The sequence below is a fragment of the Rattus norvegicus genome, chromosome 18 (genome assembly GCF_036323735.1).
Source record: "Rattus norvegicus strain BN/NHsdMcwi chromosome 18, GRCr8, whole genome shotgun sequence".
NCBI lineage: Eukaryota > Metazoa > Chordata > Mammalia > Rodentia > Muridae > Rattus > Rattus norvegicus.
Window position 1 is genome coordinate 49,045,050 of NC_086036.1, and position 17,306 is coordinate 49,062,355.

The 17,306-nt window shown below is 44.9% G+C and overlaps 1 protein-coding gene across 1 annotated transcript in view; it reads right to left on the minus strand.

The window, feature by feature from the left end:
* Ppic (peptidylprolyl isomerase C) overlaps nt 1-8,247 on the minus strand; it is a 12,607-nt gene extending 4,360 nt beyond the window's left edge. Inside the window, exons 1-4 of the mRNA NM_001004215.1 lie at nt 8,050-8,247; nt 2,509-2,622; nt 1,850-1,943; nt 14-198 (exon numbers count right to left, since the gene is read on the minus strand). Of these exons, the coding sequence (NP_001004215.1) occupies nt 14-198; nt 1,850-1,943; nt 2,509-2,622; nt 8,050-8,166 (510 nt within the window). The 5' untranslated portion in view covers nt 8,167-8,247. The remainder of the gene's footprint in view (nt 1-13; nt 199-1,849; nt 1,944-2,508; nt 2,623-8,049) is intronic.
* Nucleotides 8,248-17,306: the final 9,059 nt, after the last annotated feature.

Genomic DNA, 17,306 nt, shown 5'->3' on the forward strand with positions numbered 1-17,306 from the left:
TATTTCAAATTACCATCCCATCCAGAACTTTTCCAAATACCACATGTTTGCCATCCAGCCAGGCGGGCTTGGTCAAGGTGATGAAGAATTGGGAACCATTGGTGTCTGGTCCAGCATTGGCCATGCTGACCCACCCAATGCCATAGTGTTTCAGTTTGAAGTTCTCATCAGGAAATGTCTCACCATAAATGCTCATACCTGGGTAGGGGAAAAGGAGGGATGACAGCAGATGTAAAAACAAACTCTTCAGAGAAACCTAAGTCTTTCATGTAATCAGAATCCCACAGGTGACAGGATTGAGAATGGGCAAAGGCAAGAAGTGAATGTGTACAATAAAACTGACCCATTAAGGAAAGAGATGACAGGGTCTGAACCAAACCAGGGAAGGACCTTAACATGGCACAGGATGAAAGTCCCCATGAACTCGAGCCAAAACTTGATGAAATGGGTCAGTGATTTCATTTTGAGGGAAGAAGGCATCTGAAAGCAGGGTGGAAAGGTCTCTGAGCTATGCTGGTGGTTCTGCCTCTGCCCTATGCTCAGGTGACTTTGGTCCTCGATCACTCGCATCTCAGCACCCACCCGGATAACTATGCACTGAGCACATACATTGGTTTGACTCCACATGGACCCCACAGAACAGGCCTTCTTAGTCCTGGTTTTTGCTGGGAGAGTTATAAAACTCTAGCAGAGCAGGATTGCAACATCTGGCTCTCGGACTCTAAGCCCACTGCTTTTTCTTGCCTCAGCATCAAGACTAGTAGCTAGTCTGTAAGCGACAGGCTTGCCTTCAGAGCCCGGAGGACACAGGATGATCAAAACTAGGAACACCCATGTCCTGGAATTCTAGGAAATTAGCAGCCACAGCAGGAGCCCTTTCCCCACAGCAGCAGTATGGACTGTGAGAAACACTCGTCCCGTGTTCTAGCACCCCAAGGGCCTGCGCTGCCCACCATTCCTGACAGTCTGTCTGCCCAGTGATTGCCAACCTCCAAATCCTGGCTCAGTGAGAAATACCAGAAGTGGAAACCAAATCCAAGAAGTTTAAAGCTGTTAGTCTAGAATATGGGAGGTAGTCTGGAGGATGGCTCTGCTTGGAGAGATCTAAGTTCAATAGTCCAAAATGTCCTCTCTTCCAAACTCAGAAAAATTTAACCTAAGAGCCACCAAACCCACTCCCCCACACACATTCACACACTGATCAGGGAAGGTAAAGAGGATAAAAACAGAAGAGAGAGCAAAGTAAAGCTGCCACTATTTCTGCTGACTCTGGTAAGAAAGCATGTAGCAGAGGGGTGGGCACTCGTGCTAGAGCCAGCTGCAGTCTCCGAGGTCAGGGTTGCAGCAGCAGCCGGGGTTGCTTCTAGTAGGTTCTTTGCAAACCTCATCCCCAAGAAACCTGAGTGCATTTCTCTTCTCTGCCCTGCACTTCATACCCTGCACCACTTTTTAAAAAAGGTTTATTTATTTATTCATTTATTTATTTTATGTATGTATGAATACACGGTAGCTGTTTTCAGACATACCAGAATGGTCCTTTTAGAGATAGTCGTGAGCCACTATGTGGTTGCTGGGAATTGAACTCAGGACTCTGCTCTTAACAACTAAGCCATCTCTCTAGCACCACCCCCCGGCCCCCGCTGCAGCCTCTTTTGTAAGCCTTTTTTCTTGTTGTGTGGTGCAAGGCTTTGTGCATGGTAGGCAAGTACTCTACCACTGAGCTACATCTCTAGTCCTCTGTATTTCTGCGAGAACCATAACTCAGTCTTCAAAGTGTGCGTGGCCTCAGCTCTAACGCTTTGGCTTCAGCATGACAAACGGGAAGGGATAAAGGCAAAGACTGTGTCACCTCCAGTGCCGTCTCTAGCCGTGAAGTCCCCTCCTTGAATCATGAAGTCCTTGATGACACGGTGGAATATGCTTCCCTTGTACCCGTAGCCTTTCTAAAGAGACAGGGCCAAGTGAATGTGTACAAGTAGACACAACCCGCATTAACAGATGATGAACAGTGCTTCTCTGACAATGAGAAAAATGGAACAAAACAGCTACAGAGCTTGACTAGGTTCTAGCAATTGTGTACTGGAAAAAGTCTATCATGAACTGTCCAAAATAATTGACGTATAGGAGTGAACTATTAATATAAGTAAATATTCCATAAGGAATATCAATAAGTAGGAAATGAGCAGACTATATTTTCACTTGATGTTTTTCTCTCAGTTTCTAGAAGCCTCAGGACACTGAGTGCTTAGACAATTTTAAGAAAATAAAAGTCTACGATGTCACACAATCATCTGGTGTACTAATTCTTTTTTTTTTCTTTTTTTTTTCTTTTTTTTTCAGAGCTGGGGACCGAACCCAGGGCCTTGCACTTGCTAGGCAAGCGCTCTACCACTGAGCTAAATCCCCAACCCCAGGTGGTGTATTATTTCTCCAGGAGACGTCTCTGAATCTTGTCCTAAGGAAGATCGATATTTGTTCTTGGTGAAAGGTAATAAGGCTGAGACAGACCTCTCCTGTTGCCAGAGTCACGAAGTTTTCTACCGTCCGGGGTACAACTTTTCCAAAGAGGCCAATCACAATTCTACCCACATCTTTGTCTCCGATCCTCACATCAAAGAAGACCTGTGGGTAATTGAGATGCACAGTAGAAGGTCACCACATGAAAGAGACAGAAATCTGAGATAAATCAAAGTTAAAACTAAAAACTGGCTCCCATAGGAAAGCCTGCCCATCAGTGTTTCCTGAGAATCACGAAGCATGAGGCCAGTGAGAGTTAAACAACACTATAGGGACAGTTTATTCCCAAATAGTCATTCAACAAACATTTATTGAGCACCACCTATGGGTGAAGTGGTGTCCTAGGTACTTGAGTTTGAAGCTTGATTCAGCATGGCCAGAGTGAGCCCATAAGGTCTTCAATCATTACTCCCATCAAGCCCTAGAAAACCACAGCTCTGCTTCTCCCGGCTTTCCTGCTTTGTGGATGAAAGAGGAGCACAGAGAGTACTGTTATTTAAGGAAGCATCTCTCTTTACTATTGGCAGGAGAAAAAAAATGAGAGGAGCCAACAAATTGTTGATGAATTCTCAGTAGACATCTACTGTCAAGGGAATGGCCACGGACCATGAAACACAGCAGCGGTCCTTGGGAAGTTTTGCTACTCACATCCAAGGGCAGCAAGATACCAGGTCCCCAGCGGGACAGCCAACCTGCGCATGGCTACTCACAAAGGTATTGCCCTATAAACTTCAACATTGGGTTCAGGGGTCCTGTTCCCACAGTCACCCAAGTAGAATTTGTTCGTTCTCTGTCATCTTAGGACAAAAGAACGATATCATGGCTAGAAGTACAAGTCACATTTTTTGCAGAGTAAACCTTGAAAGTTGTCTTGGCATTTCTTTTTGAGAACTGTTTCACCTCGAATGAAATTATACACATTTTGCTTCACAAATCACCATGTTCTGATGATTCAGAGACAGGAGGCTTGAAAAGGCCACAGAGTCAAAGGGCATTCTATTAGCGAGTTTAGATTATACGAACCAATTTACTGTTTGAATGGGAAAAAAAAAAGACATTCAAGGGATGGCTTTAAAAGATATAAGAAGGGTTGTCAAAGAAAAAAGATGCCTTGCAATCTAGAAAAATCACTAGGTAAAGACTGTCAAACTCAGCTCAAGGCAAGCGCTTCTGCCAATATCTCCGAACGCCTGTCATGGGCTGATGTGGTATTTAGTGCTTTCTGTGGCATTTCCACTTCTACGTGGCCAAAGCAGCCACCATTTCATTATTGCTTATATACAAGAGCTTTACGGGAAGCATCGAAGACTGGGCTCTTCGTGTGAGGTGTGGCAGAAGAGAACCACCACCAGTGTGGCTTTGGGGACAAAGGGCTGCCTCAGCACATGCGAGTGTGGCAGTGGAAAGTGGTTTCTCCACAGGGATGAGAAAGGACCGTGCTCAGCAGTAACAGAGCAGCGCTGCTGGTGAACCGGGCTGTATTTTCAGCCCCATAAGAAAACCAGGGGTGTAATTTTAAAGAGACGGCCTGGAAGATAAAGGCTTGCGAAGTCTTCCTGACTTTTAAAATAAGGGAGTAAATTCTTAGAGAGCAGCAAAAGAAGGCAGCTGAAGGTGATGAAGAGAAAGAACCTGACACCCAATATCATCTGCAATAAAAAAAAAATCTCATTTCTGCACACGGCCCAGCTTACCTATCTCTGAAGTTTCTCTCCAAATTGTCATGCCCTTCAGTTCCATGAGGACAGTATGAATCACACCAGAATGTTTCCAACGCTAATGGAAACGACGACGTCCAATCTTGTTTAACCAACAAATAGTTATTAAATACCCTGTCTACGAAGCAGTGTCCCTGAGCGAGCTATCCTAAGGCTAGCACCTAAGAAGTAGGAATAAAGTGGGCTTAGCAGGAGGCAGAGACAGGGATGTCTGTGCAAGGTCGTGGCCAGCAAGTTTACAGGTGTCAAAATAAAAATTAAAAGAATAAAGAAAAACAAACAATAACCACAGCTGGTACAAGACAACATGTGCGCTGTGCCCAAGAACACAATATGTGTCCTAGAGGGCAGGAAGGGTTGGGGGAGGGCACCCTGGAGGAGTGGGAGGCAGGTCTAAAAGGGGGCCAACAGACCCAGGGACGAGAGTGGGCATATTCCTCACTTGACAGGACTTCCTGAAGCCAAGGCAGCCAGTCAGAACAGGCCTCTGAGTGTCGAGCATCAGAGCAGCCTTTTCATGGCTGGAGCAGGGAGTTTCTGCCAGTTCCATGGGGCAGAGAATAAGTGCTATGCTTGGCCAGGCAACAGAAAGAAGGGAAGCAAATGGGGCTTTGGAGATGGGCCTCACTCTCCTGAGGAGAATCTGGTGTCCACACCCGCTGAAGAAGAGGTTCTCAAACTGGGAAGCTGACTGAGGCATTGTCTCCATGTACTTCACCACCTCAAGTAATTAATTCCCAACCCCAACTTGGGGAAACAAGTGGTCTTTTATCACTAATTCAGAGAAGGGATGTGGGGGCCAGGGAGGGTAGGTGATGGACCTGAGCTTCCCAACTAGGAGTGTGAGCTTTAGAATTCAGTCCAAGGTCCCCTCTTGTTAATCTGTGACCTCTCGTCTTAGCAGGGAGTGCCTAGAGAATGGAAACAGTCCTTTCTGATTCCCAGATCTCAGCACAATGCCAACAGGAAGCAGACAACAACAGGGGGGAGATAGGTGTCAGGCAAACCTCTCCTTCCACGAGAGACTTGTCCCTGACTTTGCTGCAGCCCCTTGGGAACGCAGTCCAAGCTGGACAGGGAAGGACTACAAAGCTCCTTCCGCTGTGAAAGCACACCTACGAATGATGGTTTTCAATGGGAAGCTGGGCTTCTGACAGCAAATTAGAGAGAGCAACCCGGTGAAGGACAGAGGGCACAGGGAGGATGGGTCCTGAGAAATGATGGTATTTGGTTTTCACACCATACTTAGTAGGCAGGCGTCTCTAACACCCTCCTTCCTCCAGAGGCTGCCTGTTATTTGAAAATTACAGGGTCCTGAAGGTTTGAGAAGGTAGAGAGGAGGGATGTGGGGTTCGAAAGCCTGACCAAACAGATCCTGGACTACCTGTGTCTATCTGCTGTCCGATTCACCAAAGAAGACACCGGGTTTGAGATGATTGAACTCAGTTCCTGTACTATTGGTCCTGGCGCTTTCGGTAGGTTAAAATTGAGCTGGATTCCTCACCTGTGTGATGAGTGACAGATGCCCCCAAACTTAGGTTGTCACACTAAGATTCACGGACAAACACCACACGGGACCACAAACTAAACACCTGTCTTATCACACTCAATCTGTCAAAAATCCATATTAGATGCCGACAGACACATAACCTCCAAATATATACATAACACTGGAAACGTATCATTTCCATATGCTTTTCACGGAAGAGACAGAGTCTCTCACCGTAGATAACTTGCCCAGAGTCACCTGGCCACCACCTCATCCTGGCATGACTAATGTGGGAAAGACGGCAGTGTTGGTTTCTATGCATTCTGTGCTGGTTTATGTGTGGAACCTGTGGCATTTACTGGAGAATGGATACTGAGTTTGTGACCCAAAGCACCAGTGGAGCAACAGGCTGCAAGTCTGAACCTGAGGCAGGATCCCCACTGGGTGTGTGGCAAAGCAGCGCCCCAGACCTCTTATTTACAGACTCCGGGCTATAAACAAAGTCACAGTGAAAGAAAGGACTGTGGGCGAGGGTCAAAGGCAGCTGACCTATATTTCAGTCTTAATGTCTTTATTTTCTACCACATTGAATTATTGTAACACATTGGTTTAAGTAACTCAGGAGTCCTACCAAAGCAGATCTGTGAGAGGCTCGCCCACACCTCTGGCTGTCAGAACTTAGTAAGCTTGGTAAAAAAGAAGAAACTATGTGGCCAGCTCTGAGAGTAGAGCCCAGTGTTCTATGCTCCAGATGTAGTCAAGATGCCCCATCGCTTCCCCTGCAACCACAGCCTTCTCTTTCTAGGCTCTCTTCTACCCTCAGGCTGCACCAGAGGCTGGCCAGGGGACTACAGCAAAGACTATCACTGACTTGCTCTGAGTTGATTTAAAAGTTCTCTGGGTGAAACATTTCCAGCGTAACTAGGGACATAAACTAAAGAGTAAGCCACTGCTAATCTGAAATTCCCATCCAGTTGGGCATCATACTCTCTAACTACCCTGTTTGCCCTTTCAACTAAGTTTTCAGCAAGTCATGTTAGTTATGTCTCCAATGTCTACTTCAGATTCCTCTTCCCCATTCCCAAGATTACCCCCTATCCAACCCACCATGCAGTCTGTGTGAACTTTGTTTATGGTTTTATCTGAAATAGTATCTGTAGACCAAATATGCTTGAGTTCCGGGGCTCACACAACTCAGTTTTTCAGTTTAGATAACCTAAAAGATCAAGGGGCCGCCTGGGGATGGGTGTTACAGTAATCATGCTGGCTTTTGGGTCTCAGGACAGTGGCTGGATGGCTGGACTCACTTCCCTCTCCTTGCGGGCTCTTTGGTTGAGCCTGCCATGGAGGATTTAAACCTTCTCCTAGTCCCGTGGTATCATTTCCAGTGGTAACCTGGACTGGTCATTAAGACTACTTTCTGCTGTTTCCATCCCATTCCCAGACTACTAGAATTGCCCCCCCTCCCACTCCGGAAGTGGTTGTTACCCCACCGCAGTAATCCCTCCCTCCCTTTGTTCCAGCATCAGTTCTTTTTATCCTCTGGTAAAGCAGTCTTAAATGAACTTCAGCAGTGGAAACTGTAGGGACTAAGTTCCTGGGGATTCCCCCTCATGCCTCCCTTAAGAGTCAGATGTTGCCTTGCCTTGCTGCCTAGGGCTCAACCCCAGGCCCGCCACAAGGTTTTAAACTGTTCTCTTTCCTCTTGGAGAGTGACAGTTCCTACCCAGGAGAAAAGGACAGTTCTCTTCTGAGCACTCCATGGGACCCCAGGCTCTTCCCTGCGGCGGATGGCGGATGGCGTCCTAAGCAGGCAGCGGGGCCTCCACTCTTCAGCCCGTCCCCTCCCTCTACTACATTCTTCCCGCTTTGTCGCACATCCCGGCCAAGCCAAGGAAGTACTCCAGCAACCGCCCTTCTAGAAGAAAGGCCCTGCGGGCACAGCGAGCTTGTCCCAGCTGCCAAGCTGCTCACGTCGCACCAGCCCGGATGACAAGTCCAGACAACCGACGCTGGGGAAAGCGAGAGTTAGTCCAGTAGCCCCTGAGTGGTGGGAGCGCACCGGTCACCGACGTCTCCTCCCGCCTGCCGCGTGGCCACCTCTAAGTCCCCCCTGTCCCAGCCAGACTCAAATCTCAGTTAGTCCCTCCTCCTGCTCCTACTCCCAGCTCCCTGCAGTTCCAGTCAGTACTCCACAAGTCCCCGCCAGTCCTCCCTCCCGCCCCGCTTAGGAGCCCCTTCTCTGCAACCCTGCCACAGCGGTCTGGTCACCCATGTGCCCGAGTGTTTGGCCCGCCGGAGAAGTTGCTGTAGCCGCTGGATCACCTTGTCCGTCACCAAGGGACCTCGCTTTCGGACGCCCGATGACCCCGAAGAAGACACGAGGCCTCCAAGCCCCAGGAAGAGCACCGCGGGCAGCAGCAGACGAGGACCCCGGCTCATGGTGCACGATGGAACGGCGACAGTGGCTCGGGCGCAACCTTAAGCTCCCGGACTGTGGCAGGACTCTTGGCCGCCTGCGCCTGCGCGGCTCTAGTAGGGAGAGTGGTAGATCCGGGCAGGGCGGGGACCTGGGACGCGCTCCTCCCAAGTTCAAAGCGATGGCCGGAATTGGGGGCTCAGAAGGAGCGGCTCGTCGGGGGAGGTGCAAAGCAGAGTGAGCCTGGTGGGGCCGCAGCGCCCAGAGAGCAGAATACTGACAAGGCTCTTTTGGGACCTGGATGTCCTGGGCACCTATCGGACCTCCGGGGATTCTGGGAGGGTTGCATCAAGTTTCTCGAGATGACTACCTTTCGCCTTTTGGGAATCGTAGGATTCAATCTCCAGGAAAAACTTGAGGAGGTCGAGGGATTTTGTGCTGCTGACTCCGTGGCCTTGGCCACAGTTTTCTAGGAAGCTCTTACAACAGGCCCTGAACAAGGACCAGACATAATAGTTTTCTCTGTAGTTTTCTTATTTCTCAGATGTTCCACGATGAGGATTTAAGTATCTTATAGCCTGAACAGGATTATTCTAAAACACGACATTTTGAAGTATGAATTCACTAGAACAGTTTAGTCTAATAAAATGTCACTAAAATTAAAATTGAAATAACTAGTGCCCCTCCCTCTCTTCCCTCCTTCCAAAACCAGCAGAAGGAATCCCCATTGAGGAGCAAGGCTATCTCTCTGAGATGACCCTGCTAGGTGACTGTATAATATTTATCTGTGCTTATCTCTGTCTCTCTTATCTGAAACAAACACCACGGGAACAGGGATGGTGGCTGTTTTAACTTCTCCTGATGATTCAGATCTAGCACAATGCCTCGAGTAGAATGAGGAATATTGTCCAATGTTTGTAAAAGGAATGTGTCTACTTTTTTTTTTTTGCTTTATTTTTGTTTGTGAAATTCCTCAGTGTCTTGGCACGTTATGTTGGTACAATATGCAAAATGGGGACAGTTCATTCTTTTAAAACTATTTTCTCATTCTTAAATTATGTGTGTGCGTGGGGATCTCTTTGTGGATCTGTGCAGCATGGGCTGTGGCATTCGTATATCCCCCACCTCCCACAAATAAAAAAAATTAAATACAACTTAATTTTTTTAAAAGATGCATTGACATCCCAAGTGGTTACGAATGTGACCTTATTTGGAAATAGTCTCACCAATGTAGTCAGCGTTAAGGTCACATTAGAGTAGACTGTACCTTCTATCATGGGACTACTATGAAAGAAGAAGAAACAGCCCCAAAGGAGAACACTGGAAGATAGAGAAGCTGAAGACTGGAGGAGACAGATTGTATAGACTAAGAACGGCCAGAGACAAGGTGGCTGCTACCCACAAAGCTGAGAGGCAAAGCAGAATCCAGAGCCCTTAAAGTGGACATTCTGATTTCAGACTAACCTCCAGAACTGTGAGGCCATATGCTTTTGTTGTTTTAAGTGACCCAGCTTTGGGCGACACTGTCACACAAGCCTGTGAAACTCACATGCTCTGTCTTGGTTCTAGTCCCTCAGGAAGATGTTCAGTGTTTCTTTATTAATTATGAACTTTGCTGAAGATTCTTTCAGGGTACAATTTTTTTAGATTAATAAAATTATTTTCTAACCCTAATTACTGTTTTGGTCTTGAACTTGCTTTGAATTTTATCAACATCATCTATTAAAATCAATTGAAGTGATCAAGTGATTTTTTTTCACCCTTATTCTGACAATGTGATGATTTACGTTGAGTTTTCAAATTGTTACCAAACCTTGATTTCTAGGTAAACACATCCAACACATGTAATAATATTAGCTTTTTTGCATATTAGTAGCTGTGGTTTACTGAATGCTTTTAATTAACAAAAAAACTTACTAAGAATATGAAAAAAAGAAAGATGTTTTACCTTCAAGTTCAGGATAAACACATCAAAGTATGGTTCTGGCTTTCCAATGCAGTGTACATTGGTCATCCACTTGCCCTTTTGATGTTAATATGCAAATTGATTATTTTTTTAGGAATTTGCATCTGAATTTATGAATGAGATGTGACTAAAATTTTTCTTTTTCCTGGATTTCCAGAGAGTTTTTGAATCATGGTTACTGTGGGCCTTGCTGTAGATAGCCAATGACAGTCAGTTGTACTTTAAAGGCTGGATAGGGTTCTCATTTCCCCTTCAAACGTGTCTGAGAAGCCTCTGGGATCCAGGCTTCACTTATTATAAAGTTTCAAATTAGTTGTTTGCAAAAAGTTTAGTGATCATCTAAATTTCTACTGTGTGAGTTTCTATGTAGAATATTTTTAAAGGAGTATTTCATTTATATTTAAATTATTAGTATAAAATTGCATTAAATATCTTTGTATGATTTTTGTAGGTGGGTAGGACCTATAATGATGTTTCCCTTTTTTCTTTTTTCTTTTTAACATTATTAGTTGCTCTTTTCCCCCTTTGAATGCTCTGCCCAGGAAGTGGCTAAAATATACCTTTGATTGATATATTATATTTAATTTATGGTCTCCCCACCTACTGTGTTATTTATCTCACTTTCTAGGACCTTCTTTTACTTTCTATCTTCTCGTGTAAGTGTGTGTCTGAGTGTGCGTTGTGAGTATGGCCTGCAAAGGTGGTTTTAAGCTGCGCAATGTTTGCATTGTGAAGAGGGCTCCTCTACAAGAGCTGCACAGGCTTGTGGTGATTTGAATGAGTTCCCTGTGGTCTCATTTGAATACCTGATCTCCAGCTGGTGGCACTGTGGGAGAGGTTTAGGAAGTGTAGCCTTGTTGGAGAAAAAAAAAAAAAAAACCGGCTTCCTGGAACGGCTGGTTTGAGACTTTAAACATCCATTCCATTTTTCAATTTGCTTTCTCTGCTTCCTGCTTCCTGCTTACTGGTCAAGGTGTGAGTCCTCAGCTTCCTGTTGCCTGGAGACCTGCTGTCTCCACTCCACCATTCTGAATTTTAACCTTCTAGCCGTAAACCTAAATAAGCCTTTCCTCCTGTAAAGTACCTTGGTCACAGAGTTTTATCATAGCAACAGAAAGGTAACTCATACAGTGTTCTTAGTTACCCAGCCATCTCTCTAGTCCCTACCTTTCAATTGTTTCAGTTAAGAAGTTTACTGGAAGGAGATGATATGGCTCAGCAGGTACAAGTGGATAAAGACACTTGCCACCAACCTTGATGATTGACTTCAACCCCTGTATCACACAGAAGGAGAAAACCAACTTCAAGGAGTTGTCTAATTACTCCCAAAGTGGCTATGACATATTCTCATTCTCTCTCTGTCTTTCTCTGTCTCTGTCTTCTCTATTTCTGTCTCTCTGTCTCTGTCTCTGTCTCTCTCTGTCTCTGTCTTCTCTGTTTCTGTCTGTCTCTGTGTCTGTGTCTCTCTCTGTGTCTCTGTCTCTCTGTCTCTCTCTCACACACACAACTGCACATGAGATTTAAATTTTACACACACACGCACACACACATGAGATTTTAAAGATTATAGATAAAATGTAAAGTTAAATGTAAGAAGAAACCTTAGTGTATGAGCTATGAAAAACTGAGCTTAAGCCAGTCATGGTGGTCCTCACCTGTAAGCAGTGGCAGGCAGATCTCTGGAGTTTGAGGCCAGCCCAATGTGCATATTAAGTTAAGACATAAGCTGCATAGCATAGCATAGCATAGCATAGCATAGCATAGCATAGCATAGCATAGCATAGCACAGCACAACATAGCACAGCACAGCACAGCACAGCACACACAGCACAGCACAGCACAGCATAGCGTGGACAACCAGAGCTACATAGTGAGAACTTGTCTCAAACACACAAAATCTTGAGCTCAGCTCAGGTCAGTTACCTTTTGTAATAACACAACAACAACAACAAACAACAAACAACAACCAGCAGGAGTTGTCTTCACTTCTCTTACGCCTGTCATTTTGACTTCTCACAAAGACTGCTTCCGTTTCATGTATTAATCAAGGATTTCACTTTTATTATGTTTACTGGTTTATTTCCTATATGGCAGCAGCAAGTTGAAGATTTCTGCTACTTCTAAAATAAACGTTCCCCACTGTCTTAGTTAGGGATTCCATGACCAAAAAACATGTTAGGGAGGAAAAAGGCTTATTTCAGCTTCCATGTTGCTGGTCTTTATTGTAGGAAGTCAAGATAGGAACACAAACAAGGCAGGAACTTAGAGGCAGGATCTAGTGCAGAGGCCATGGTAGGGTGCTGCTTACTGGCTTGCTCCCCATACCTTGTTTAGCCTGCTTTCTTATAGAACCCAGTATTACCAACCCAGGGATGGCACCACCCACAATTGGGTGGGCCCTTCCCTATCAGCCACTAACTAAGAAAATGCCTTACAGCTGGATCTCATGGAGATGCTCCCTCCTTCTCTGATGACTCTAGACTGTGTCAAGTTCACATAAGGCTCGGCAGCAGAGCCACAAAGGTACATCCAATACCATTTAGAACTCCATATTTCTTCACTGCATTGACTTTCCCAGTCATTTAAGGAAGTAGCTTAGTTCATTCAAATGTTACCTTCATTTCAAACTACGATGGACTGACACAACTATATTTGTTAAACTAACTTTTGGCTTGTAAATGCCAAAGGCCCCTGATAACTGCTAGGTGTGTGATGAGCTTTTTAAACTGTGGAGTATTTTAGCTGTTAGGTTGAGGAGAGTTATAGTCACCTAAGATCACCAAGAGTCTCTGGGAACTACTGGCCAGGGTGTACAACTGCTGCAATGTTGGGGATTGGTTCTAAGGCTTTGTCTTGTTTCAGCTCCCAAAAAGCTGCGCTTCCAGACCTGAGGGTCCCTTCTCCAGCTGGCTTTGATAATAAAGAATTGCCATATAGCCAATGGCTGGGCAGAAAGACAAAGGCTGGACTTTTACATTGAGCGGATGAGGGGCGGGGAGAGACGGAGAAACACCATGACTTGGAGGGAGAAGGATCAGATATAAGAGCTACAGGAAAGAAAGCAACTAGCCATGTAAGAATTCTGGAAAATTCTGAGCTTTTGGGCTAATATCCACTTACCAGTGAGTGCATACCATGTGTTTTTTTCTGTGATTGGGTTACCTCACTCAGGATGATATTTTCCAGTTCCATCCATTTGCCTAAGAATTTCATGAAGTCATTGTTTTTAATAACTGAGTAATATTCCATTGTGTAGATGTACCACATTTTCTGTATCCCTTCCACTATTGAAGGGCATCTGGGTTCTTTCCAGCTTCTGGCTATTATAAATAAAGCTGCTATGAACATAGTGGAGCATGTGTCCTTGTTATATGTTGGAGCATTTTTGGGTATATGCCCAGAAGTGGTATAGTTGGTCCTATGTCCAATTGTCAGAGGAACCATCAGACTGATTTCCAGAGTGGTTGTATCAGCTTACAGTCCAACCAGGAATGGAGGAGTGTTCCTCATATTCCACATCCCCACCAGCATCTGCTGTCACCTGAGTTTTGATCTTAGCCATTCTAACTGGTGTGAGGTAGAATTGTTTTGATTTGCATTTCCCTAATGACTAAGGATGTTGAACATTTCTTTAGGTGCTTCTTGGCCATTCGATATTCTTCAGTTGAGAATTCTTTGCTTAGCTCTGCACCCCATTTTAAAATAAAGATACTTGATTCACTGGAGTCTAACTTCTTGAGTTCTTTGTATATATTGGATAGTAGCCCTCTATTGGATATAGGCTTGGTAAAGATCTTTTCCCAATCTGTTGGTTGCCATTTTGCCCTATTGACAGTGTCATTTGCAATTTTATGAGGTCCAATTTGTCTATTGTTGATCTTAGAGCATAAGCCATTAGTATTCTGTTCAGAAAATTTTCCCCTGTGCCCATGTGTTCAAGACTCTTCCCTATTAGCTTCAGTGTATCTGGTTTTATGTCACCAAACCCAGACACTAAAGTGCCAAGAAGTACATGCTGACTGGAGCCTGATGTAGCTGTCTCCTGAGAAGCTCTGCCAGAGCCTGACGAATACAGAGGTGGATGTTCACAGCCAACCATTGGACTGAGAACAGTGTCCCCAATGGAGGAGTTAGAGAAAGGACTGAAGGAGCTAAAGGGATTTGCAGTACCATAGGAAGAACAACCAGACCACCCCAGAGCTCCTGGGGACTAAACCACCAACTAAAGAGTACACATGGAGTGACCCATGGCTCCAGCTGCATATGTAGCAGAGGATGACCTTATTGGACATGAATAGGAGGAGAGGCCCTTGGTCCTGTGAAGGCTTGATGCCCCAGTGTAGGGGAATGCCAGGGTGGGAAGGCAGGAGGGAGTGGGTGGGTGGGTGGGGGAGCACCCTCATAGAAGCAGGGGAGGGTGGGATGGGATAGGGGGTTTCCAGAGGGGAAACCAGGAAAGGGGATAGCATTTGAAATGTAAATAAAGAAAATATCCAATAAAAGAAAAAGAAAAGAAAAGAAAGAAAAAAAAAGAATTCTGGAAAATGACCCTAGCAGTCACTCCCCCAATCGGGTCTGGGGTAGCAGACATAAAATGTTGATTTAGCAAGTTGACTCAGGAAAGTTGGAGGGAGGGGAGAATGTATGCTAGCCGTGGGGACGATTAGAAATGCCCAACCATTGAACTTGTCAAGGCAAATTGTGTGTGTGTGTGTGTGTGTGTGTGTGTGTGTGTGTGTGTGTTTCATCTGAGAATCCAGAGAGCTCTTAGGCAGGTGGGCTTGTGTGTGGGACCTGCTCAGAACCAAAGTGGTTTAAATACTTCACTGTTACAGTGACATTAGTGGCTTCTCCTTCTTCCTTATATTTCCCGTACATAGCGTATGTTTTTCTAGAGCTAATAATATCTCTAGATACACCTCGCCTCGGCCCATCCTCACCCTCCTCAGGAACTGCTCTGGTCAAACTTCCAATGATAAAGTGATTTTTATTTTGTGTTGTTTTCTAGGGTCTCTCATGTACCTCAGGCTGTTTTTTTCCGTGTAGCTGAGGATGACCTTGGACTTTTCCTCCTCCTGCCTCCCAAATCCTGGGACGGTAGGGGAGCAACACCAGGAAAGCATGACAAAACTCTCTCTCTCTCTCTCTCTCTCTCTCTCTCTGTGTGTGTGTGTGTGTGTGTGTGTGTGTGTATACACAGGTGTATAGGCTTAAAATTAGCATTAGGTGTCTACTTCTAAACTGCCTCATCTTGTAATTTAATGTAGGGTCTCTCACTTACACTATAGCTTACCAGTCCCTTTAGAATGGCTGGCCATCAAAGCCCATGGATGCCCTGGCTCTGCTTCTCAGTGCTGGGACTGCAGGGGTAAGCTGCTGTTCCTGGTTCTTTATGTGTGTGCTGGGGATTTGAATCCAGGTCCTTGAGCTTTTGTGGCAAAAGCTTTACTGACTGAGCTTTTCTTCAATCCCTCTTTTTTTTCCTTTGGATTATTTTGGATTATGACTATAATTATTTTTCATCATACCATTACAGACAGGATAGGATAAGTGATATAAGAATATATATATATATATATGTGTGTGTGTGTGTGTGTGTGTGTGTGTGTGTGTGTGTACAAGAACAAGAGCACATTAGCTGGACAAAGACAGGAGAGCATGTATTAGCAACAAGGCCACGGATAAATAATCTTTTTGCAATTTATGGTTAAATGTGTTGACTTGGTCTAGAAGGAAGAGTAAAAGTCCTGCCAATCCTGGCACACATACTGTAGTAGCATGATGCCATATTTGATTATGTAAGTTCATAGCAATCTTAGTGATTCTCAGAGGCGTGCACTTCCAACCCCTTCAGCTGCCAGTCTGAGCAGACGCAGGCTGTCCAAGGCATTTTGAAGCTGGAGTGTGTGAACAGTACTCACAGTGTATGCCAGTGAATGACCCAAAGAGCACAAAGTGAGATTAACCCAAGAGACGGACTGAAAAGGGTATTCAGCTCTCACGGAGCGCCTGTTGCATGCAAGGCCCATTGCTTCCTGGAACAACCCCGTGAAAGGAGAGAAGTATTGCTAGAAACTTCTAGAATGAGGACTCAAAGTTTGTCGGAAACGTTGCTCATGTGCTGTTTGCTGCTGTGGAGTTCAAGTGTGGTAGAGACTTCACGGATGGCTCACTTTCAGAGTAGGTGGTCGAGACGGTTCACTGAGGAACACTGATGTGCAGTTGTAGTCTAGTATGCTCAGTGAGAAGGCAGAAGGATGGATAAAGCAACGTTGCAATTTAAACAAAGTAGAAGGTTGATTAGACGTGGATTCTCTTCCAAAAACCAAGGGAAAGGCTTTAATGTAAAGGAACCCAGGCCCAGTGCTCCGAAGCCAGGATGCTCCATCACCGCATTGATCTGAGCCCTGGATAGGTCTTCCCTGACAGTCCAGGCAACCCTGTTTTTAATTCTTTGGAGACAATCTGTTATTAAATTGATCTGTGTATTTATGTTCTGTCCCAGTCCATGTTATTTACTATTCACCAAGGCTGCCAACTTTTAAACAGTCTTGGTGTAAATGTTTGTTCCCAAACCTTTGCTGATAGATGTGTTTTATGTAACAGTTATAGAGTTCATTAACATGAGGGACTGAAACACAAAAAGAAACTACGCAGATTTATAAGCGCGTGGGGTGCCCTCAACTGAGACACCAGCAATAATAAATCCAAAGTCAAAGGAACATTCTCGAAGTTACCATTAGCAGATTTATCTACTTCAAAACCTGTTTTGTGGGATTGAATCATACAATATATTACGTTTAAAAGGTAAAATACAAACTGACTCTTCTTGGTAATGGCCTCTTGTCATGTTCAAGAAACTCTCACTGTTGTAGAAGAGAGAAATTCTGCTTCAGGCTCTCTGTCTTGCACCTTATTCTCAGAAGTTGCCCGAATGACTTTTTTTTTTCATTAGGAGTTGGAAACGCAAATTATCAATGTTCAATAACAGTAAAATGCCCCCAGAATTCTACTTTCACAAAAATTAATAATGATGATGGTGGTGATAATACCTACTCAATTTGGAGACCCATCGCTGTTCACGATGGTATTTAGAGCCAAATACCTCTTGACTGCAACTTCAGATATAATTAGTATCTTCAGAAGCCTCCCCACCCCCATCCCCCAAGAAAAAAGTTGGCCGACCAAAAGGGTGGC